The 7883-nt window shown below is 41.4% G+C and overlaps 1 protein-coding gene across 1 annotated transcript; it reads left to right on the top strand.

Annotated features, from left to right (window-relative positions):
- The first annotated feature begins 72 nt into the window (after positions 1-72).
- Positions 73-6926, top strand: TMEM254 (transmembrane protein 254). The gene is made up of 4 exons (XM_042033617.1): positions 73-210; positions 1759-1862; positions 3025-3084; positions 5393-6926. Exons 1-4 carry the CDS (start codon positions 109-111, stop codon positions 5511-5513), a joined length of 387 nt encoding a protein of 128 aa, XP_041889551.1. The 5' UTR covers positions 73-108; the 3' UTR covers positions 5514-6926.
- Positions 6927-7883: the final 957 nt, after the last annotated feature.

Genomic DNA, 7883 nt, shown 5'->3' with positions numbered 1-7883 from the left:
CAGGGGCGGGGCCGGGCTGTGCCGCCCCGGCCCCGCCCCGGCCCCGCCTCCCTCAGCCCGGCCTTAGCGGCGGCGGCGCGGCCCGGCCGCACAGCGCGGCCCGGCGGGATGGCGGCGGCAGCGGAGCGCGGCCGCGATGGCAGCTGCCACTTCCAGCGCTCCCGGCTCCTCTGGATGGTCGCCATCATCTTCGGCATGGTCGTCCTCGGTGTAAGGCGCGGCGGGGGGAGGGAGGGAGGTCGTTCAGAAGCCGCGGGGTGTGTGGAACAGGCTCCCTGTACCGTCCCGGTGTGCGCAGAAACGCCGCTCCCTAAGATAAACTGCGGGGGAAAGGAAACTAGAGGTGCTGCTTTGGCCAGGCAGGGGGAGGCTGGACAGAGCCGTGCAGGAGGGCCAGAGTGAGTGAGAAACCGCTTGGCCTGCGAAGGGAAGCGAGGCCGTGGCGCTGGAGGCGCGTCCCGGGCGCGGTCAGAGCATCCTGGGCGCGGCACCAAGCGAGGGTTTGCGGGGCAGGTGCCCTGGGAAAGGGGCTGCAGCATTCCCAGAACTGGGAATTGAGGCACCGAGCGTCAGCACAGCTTACTCCGGGACAGCTGTGGGGCATCAATCCATAAGGTGCATTTACAGGTGAGGGCTTTAGGCACAGGTTATACGAACTGGTGTTGGAAAAACACACAAGTTCTGTCACCACGTTGTCTTAATTTCTAAAAACAGACTTCAGCTAAGTTAGGTTGGATTACTGGAGTAGGGATGTTAATGGCAGTTTTGATGTATCTTAAAAAGTTTATGAAAGTCATCCATTGACTTTCACATGTTGCGATTTTCCTTCTGTTTCTGTATGGATTTTCTAAACTTAAGAACTACCACTGTAAAAATGATGGTCAGGGCAGGTCAAGCCACTCACAAAACAGTGTTTGGACTGTTTAAAGAAACAGAATGAGCTTTAAGCAGATTCCCTGTTTAAACCCATCATCTTGCCACATCCTTGGCATAGCTAAATTTGTGTATAGTAAGAAACTGCAGCATTGATACCAGAAGCGAGATAAGGCAGTGTGAACTTTGGCCTGGCCTAGCGCTCACTTTACGTCCCCAATGGACTCTGAAGTGCACAGCTCATCCTCCCCGGCTTGTGGAAGTCAGGGTGCACAGTGGCAAACACTGCGGACAGCTCCGTGACAGGAAAGAAGCCTGGAAAGAAACGCTACATCTCTGGTTTTGGGATTGTGCTTAGTTATCTTCTGTGCCCTGTTAAAAAGAAACAAAAATCTGACATTTTCTTTTTCAAGGGACAAAAGAAGAATGACTAATCTTCTTGTTTTAGATAAATAGTTATTCCTCCTAAACAGTGTATTCATTGTTTGGCTTTTTCAGGTCACTTACCTCAGATTAACTTCTTCAGGACAAAGTCTTTTTTGCAGCTTCCATGTCTAATAGATAATGAGCTTACTTAAATGCCACTTAATGTGCAGATGCACTCTTGGTACCCAGACTGCAACCTTAAACTTATCCCCTCAGCATCCGGTGTGTCAAGGAATAGAAATTTCATAGTTGGAATCTTTCAAAGGCTACTGAAAGAATATGGGTCTTGGAGAAGGTTAATGGAATGAAAGAATTTAAGTACTATGAATAAATGAGCCCTACACCATGGACATGGGGGATGAGGGAGCAAAAATAAAGCTATTTTGAAGGTTAAATTGGTAGTACTTCTACCTTAAAGTAAGCTAACTACATTGTTGGTTTGTTTTGGTTTTTTTTTAGTGGGTAACACTTTGGCCTTCAACTATACCTTATAGCTATTTGGGAATATTTGGTACCTTCCTTAATTATTTAGTGGAACACCACCACAAATGGGTATGCTACGGGTAAGTTCTATTTGACTGTGTAATTATTTTGCCTCTCTCTTGTACTTAGTCTGTGTTAGCAAGCTTTCCTGTAACCCAGTTGTTAATTAGATTTAAAGAGATCTCCTTTCATGCTCATTATAATTAAGGGTGTGGGGTAATAAGTATGTAGGAGACTAGACAGGCTAAGACCAGTTTGGTAGTTTAAAAATTGAACTTGGAATTTGCCAGCAATGCTGTTTTAGCAAGAAAGGGAAAAATGTTAAGATACTACTTTTGATGACAGTTATTAGTCCAAAGTTATCCTTGTACCACCTACTGAAAGTGTTTTTTTCTCAAGCTGTTGCTTGAGCAGTCCAGTTCTTTCTTTAGGAATCTTCTTTTTCCAGTTTCAATTAAAGAACATTTTCTACCCTGATACTCATTTATCCTGATCCACATGAGAAATAACCTGCCGAACAAACTGCATAGTGCTAAGTTTTGCTGAGTTACAAAGCTGAGTTTTTGCTACTTTAATTAACAAAAGGGCTGGAAAATATTTCCTTGAGCTCACTGACTTCCTGTAAAGACACAAATCAGTAGGGCTTTCTTGTTTATTGTGCCATGTAGAACCGTCATCTTTTCTCAGAGCATCTTTGCTTTAGCAAGGTATTGAATTGATCCTAACTGAATATCCTGTGTAACTTTTTTTTCTTCAGAAGCTTCTATATGAAAATTTGTGGGCCAAGTGTGGCTTATCAAGTCACATTATATATTCTGAATCTATACATAGAGTTATTTTCATAGAACCAAATCTGTAAAAACTTAAGGAGCTCCTTAGGACCACTAAAAATACTTGTGTAAGTAAAAGGATAGATTTTGCATGCTTAACTAAGATTAACTTGTACTGCTTTCTCTAAGCATTTGGCTTTTTGGCTTAATCTGTGCTGAACGTTTTGGAAGCATAGTGGGTCAAGGCTTATTGCACAAGTTACAGTTGCTCTGATTTTCTCAGTGGACTTCAGTTTCTTTTAAGTGTACACATATGGAGGTTTTTTAAGATGAAAAACACCCCAACCTTTCTAGGTTAAAATAATTTGTCGCTTCAGTGCTTTCAGTTTTATATTCTCTGCGTAATGCATCTTGGATACAACAGTCTTCTCCCTAATTTTCCACAAAATAAACCATGTTTTCTTTCCACCAGGTTCTGGGTATCCTGGTTGATTCACATAGTGGAAGCCCTCTACGGTATTAAGTTATGCCAGTAAGTTGTTCCCTCCTCTCACTCCAGCATAGGTTCTCTGCAAAGGATTTCTGAATCAAGTGACATAACCTACAGACTGGTTTTGGTGGCTCTCAGCAGCAGTATGAATTCAGAGGATACTGGTAAAATTCTTGTTGCAGTGACAGTTTGCTGTCCTCCACAATTGGTTGCTGCCAATTCTTCCAGTGGTTACTGTCTTGCAGGGCAGCAAAACCAGGGGCTGGCAACTTGCAGAACCGGCAGCAGCAAGGTTTGCCAGAGCTTGTCTGGCAGCCTCTGACCTCCCTGTTCACTGGGTAACACTGCTGCTCAGGAGGCAGGGGGAATAATAGATAGTGTAGAAATAGTGAGATAACTTCAGGTGTTACAATTTTATCAGATCTTACCTCATCAGGATTGCAATACTGCTAATTACACGCTTAAACCATTGTGTCTGTATTGTGAGGATACAATTGGACACTTTCATTTGGGGACTGTTTAAGATCTACTTGTATCTGCAGGTTACTGGGATAAAATGCTCAAACTAATCAGACTATACAAGCAAGGCCAACTAAGTCTTACGTTAGGATAACAATTTACCTGGAAAGGAGTGCTGTCCAAACCCATCGTCCTGCTCATTTGACTTGTGCTTGCAGTAATTCGGAAGAATGTAGATACTGGTTCTCATGCTCTGCAGGGTAGGTGGCCAGTCTGTTTGCCATGATTAAAAATGATGGGATTCCACATCATTTGGGTCATTCACTGCTGTCTGTCCCAGGCTTCTCAGGTGACAGCTCTTGGAAGCAATGGGATTTTATTTCATGGAATGCTGTATAAGGGTTGGGGTTTTTTTTAAGATAGTAGAATATGGATGAATAATTTCTGCCTTCAGAATGAGAGTTAGTAATAATTTGTGTTTATCAGACTCTCATTTTAAGTTATGTAGCTTTGAAGTGAAAACTTTACGTCTGACTGTGCAGATAGATGGGTATTTAGGCTTAAGGTGATTCTTTTAAGTATGAGGAAGCTTGACTACCAATGAACATACCAAATGAGTGTACTGTAATTAGTTTAACCAATGAAGTTTTACAGAGTAGTGTTAAAACCCACAAAAAAATCCACACAGATAGCCTGCCCATCATCTCATCAGGAGTGCTGCTTTAGATTACCTAACAGCTATACTTCTATGAGCACCAAACACCATTTATTTTTACTTATGTAAAAGTGATGTCTACTTGGCAGCATCACAAAGGAGGCACAAAGAAAAACTGTGAGGACTCAGATACAAATTCGCTCATCAGCAGTAGTATTGTCATTGGCTCTTGGCCTGTATTGCTGCCTATGGTCTGTTCATTAAGCTTGCTTTGTAGCAACAGGTAAATTTCTTAAGCCCTTGTTCTCTAGTTTCTGCACTAATTTGAAAATGCTGCAGCTGAGATTATAAACAAAAAAGGTTTTCATATCTGGTAAGACAGTTTAAGAATGAACATTTAGCAATGTTGTGTTAATCAACCCTTGGGGGATGATCATTTTGTATGTGTTAGGCTGTGGAGCAATGAAAGCTGAAGTGTCCTAGCCATGGTCAATAGAGGGGCCTCCTTGTACACTGAGGGGTTTTAACACAGCTATGCCTGATGGAAATGTGAAATCTCTTGGGTTTGCTGTCATGTTTATAGTTGTTCCTTTCAGTAGGAATACTTCTCAAGAACAACGAAGTGGAGGAAAAAATGACAATGTCTGTAACATACAGAAAAAGTCACATATGTTAAGTTAAAACTAACTAATATAGGAAAGTCTCTTCTTCATAAATAAAGTGAAGTGCCTTCAGCCCCATTATGTGTCTTTTGTCTAGCCACAAATTCAGGTACCAGTGCTTCTCCATCCCTCATCACACAGTCATTGCCAGGTCTCTGCCCTGCCAGCCTACAGTCTGCCTTAACTACCACAGTCAACAAGAAATTGTATTCAGACTTGTGTGTTAAGATCGGTATTAACCTGATTAACCAGTTTCTTTGTTCTTTGTACACAAACTTCTGGGATAAGTAATTTCAAATAGCATAAACTGAGATTACAATTTGTATATTGTTGAGGAACTTGTATGCATAGAATTTCTGAAAGAGCTGTTGTTCAGTAGATAGCTTAAAATCCTAAACCCACAAGAACCGGTCTGTTTAGTTAGCACAGGAAATGTCTCAGTAGATGGAAATTAATGTGCTAAGCTGAAATGTTTTAATCCATTCTGAATATCTAACCTTACTTTATAAGTACCAGTATAGCCTGCAGGACTATAAGTTTTGTGACACATTTTATGCTTTTGTTAATGTTACAGATCTAAAGGAATCACTGACCCGGCTGTTCAGTTTCAATGGTTCGTTCAGACCCTTTTATTTGGATACGCTTCCTTTGGTCTCCTGGTGTCTTACAAGCCTTCAGCCAAGAAGCAATACTAGAAGATAATGAAAGAAGTCACTTCTCACGTACTTCATCCTCATTTTTCTTAAAAGACCCCCACATACATGTCTAGGTGCTGTAATTAGCAAAATTACATTCCTGCTGCATGATGCAGTGGCCTTCTACTCAAGCAACTCTCCTCTTACTAAGCAACACAATTATAATTCTCAGGGCCCTGTGGGTAGTTCAGTAGAAAACCAGCCCTTCAGTCTTGGCACTGCCAAATTTTAATCCTGTTTGTTATGCAAGAAGCCAAAAGTTGCTCCTCTGCAGATTTTGGCATGTGTTCGCTGTCACTGACAGCTACTAGTAGTGATTGATAAATTACCTTTTAATGAGGAGAACTGTTCTTCTACAACAGGGAGGTTATTGAGAGCCACAAGGCAGCTTGCACCTGTTTTGCAATAGGATTTAAATTTACCTATATTTTCTCTACAGGACTGTTGTTGGTGTTGTTGTTAAAGCCTGGTCTTCGTACTTTGTTTTGTCTGCTTATTTTGTTCCACAAAGGACAGACCACTGTATTGCTGCAGGCACGTTGAAAAGACCACGTCTCAGCTCACGCTGAGGTGCAGTGAGCTTGGATACGTAAAGCACTTTAACTTGGTTTAATATACGTGCCTTAAAATTCATGCAGCATGACCTCGTCTTCTGAATGAAGATTTAAAGTTATGAGTTATTATAGTATAGAGTAGCTTTGAGGGCAGCTTTTTCGAGAAGTAATTTATTATCTAAAGAAAAAAAAATTATCATTCAAGAATCTAGCTGAAAAGTTGATATTTGGAAATGAAATTAGATGTAGTGAATAAACATATACCACTGTTTCCCAGATGCTGGTCTTCTGAAACCTAAGGTTGAGACACCATCATAAGCACCCCTCGAGAGTATTTCCTGTATGTGTAGTGAGTCTTCCATCAGATTGTCTTTTAGTTTTGAATATCTGAACAAGAATTTAGCGTGTGTAGTTTTAGCACTTTTAAAACGAATAACTATTTAAAATACTAACTCTGGTGTGGGGAGTAGTTTTGCCATGCTACTGTTCTGGAAGAAAGGTAAGAAAAGGTTGTTCTTTCTCTAACCTCTAAGAGCTCCACAAGGCAGTAACAAATAACCTTGTGCAGTACCTACAGACTGTAACACTTCCATGTGAGAAGCCTTATTCGAGCACAGGTACATAAAGTTTTTGCTTTCAGTGGGTACTAAAAGCATGGAGAACTGAAGGGTTTGAAATGGTGGTTTGTTTATTCTGTTGTTGTTGAATGGTAAACTGGTAACTTTAACATTTTATAGAGAAGTAGAAACTCATTTAGTGGCTAGAAATCCAACTAGAATGTCAAGAGCCTGAGCTACATTTTACTGTGTAACCTTTGTCTTAGTCTGTGACCCTGGAATAAAGATTTCTAAAAAGTGAAGAAGTTGTTTGTTTTTTTTTTTAATTTATCATAGAAATAAAATGCCCATGCAAAGTACATAGACACCTTCTTGGTATCAGTATCAGTGTTCCCACTTGGAACATGCAGGATCAGCTTTCCAGAGTAAGTCACATCACTCATACTACTCTGCCTTCCTCTCCCATGGCCAGTCTGCACTCCAAGCACTTGTCAGGCTTACCCTTAGCCCTTCCCCTGGGTTCTGGAGAGGCTACAGGTAATCACAGCTCTCTGAAGTTACCCACATCCTGTTAGACTCCACCTAATTAGGCAGGCTTCCTTTTAGACAGGCAATGGCAAAGCTTCCTCCGTGCAGCCCAAGGAAGCTACAGTAGGAAGCTATAGTAGAAAAAAAATATGTACTGCCTTAGTTAAAAATATGACCAAGCTAGAACAAATTCTAGCCAGGCACTGGTATCAGCAGCATTTTTTGAAGCATTTTTTGTTTAGCGTGACAGATTTCAGCAGCTTTCTGCATAGAGCTTTTGTTGGGCATCACTTACCAAAGATTTTAGAAATGCAACTGCCAGGTATTCATCTACCTTCAGACACTTTCTCTCCCCAGCAGCAGTTCAGTTTTAACACTTGTTAAAAAAAAACTCCAAACAAACCAAAGAGAAAAACCCAAACAAAAACCAGCCAGTGTTTGCTGTCAGCTCTGTCCCAGAGCTGTAACCAGCACAGATGCCTGTTTGCTAAAGTTTCATAATGCCATCCCAACTGCAAACCTGAGCAGCATGGGATAAGCAATGCTGACTGACCTTGAGGAAAAGGAAGAAACCCATAGCATGACAAGACTGAAAATAATATTGAGATACCATTTCTGAATCAGTGTTTATAGCATCCTTAACATCACGTAAGAGAAACATACCCTTAATGTGTTACAAAATTATTTTAGAAAGCCAGCAGAAGCACGAATCCACTCAGCTCACAAAGACA

The sequence above is a fragment of the Corvus kubaryi genome, unplaced genomic scaffold (genome assembly GCF_017639235.1).
Source record: "Corvus kubaryi isolate FWS band 111438036 unplaced genomic scaffold, C.kubaryi_AGA036_p1.0 37357, whole genome shotgun sequence".
NCBI lineage: Eukaryota > Metazoa > Chordata > Aves > Passeriformes > Corvidae > Corvus > Corvus kubaryi.
The sequence above is the reverse complement of the archived record's forward strand: the minus strand, read 5'-3'. Positions and strand labels throughout refer to the sequence as shown.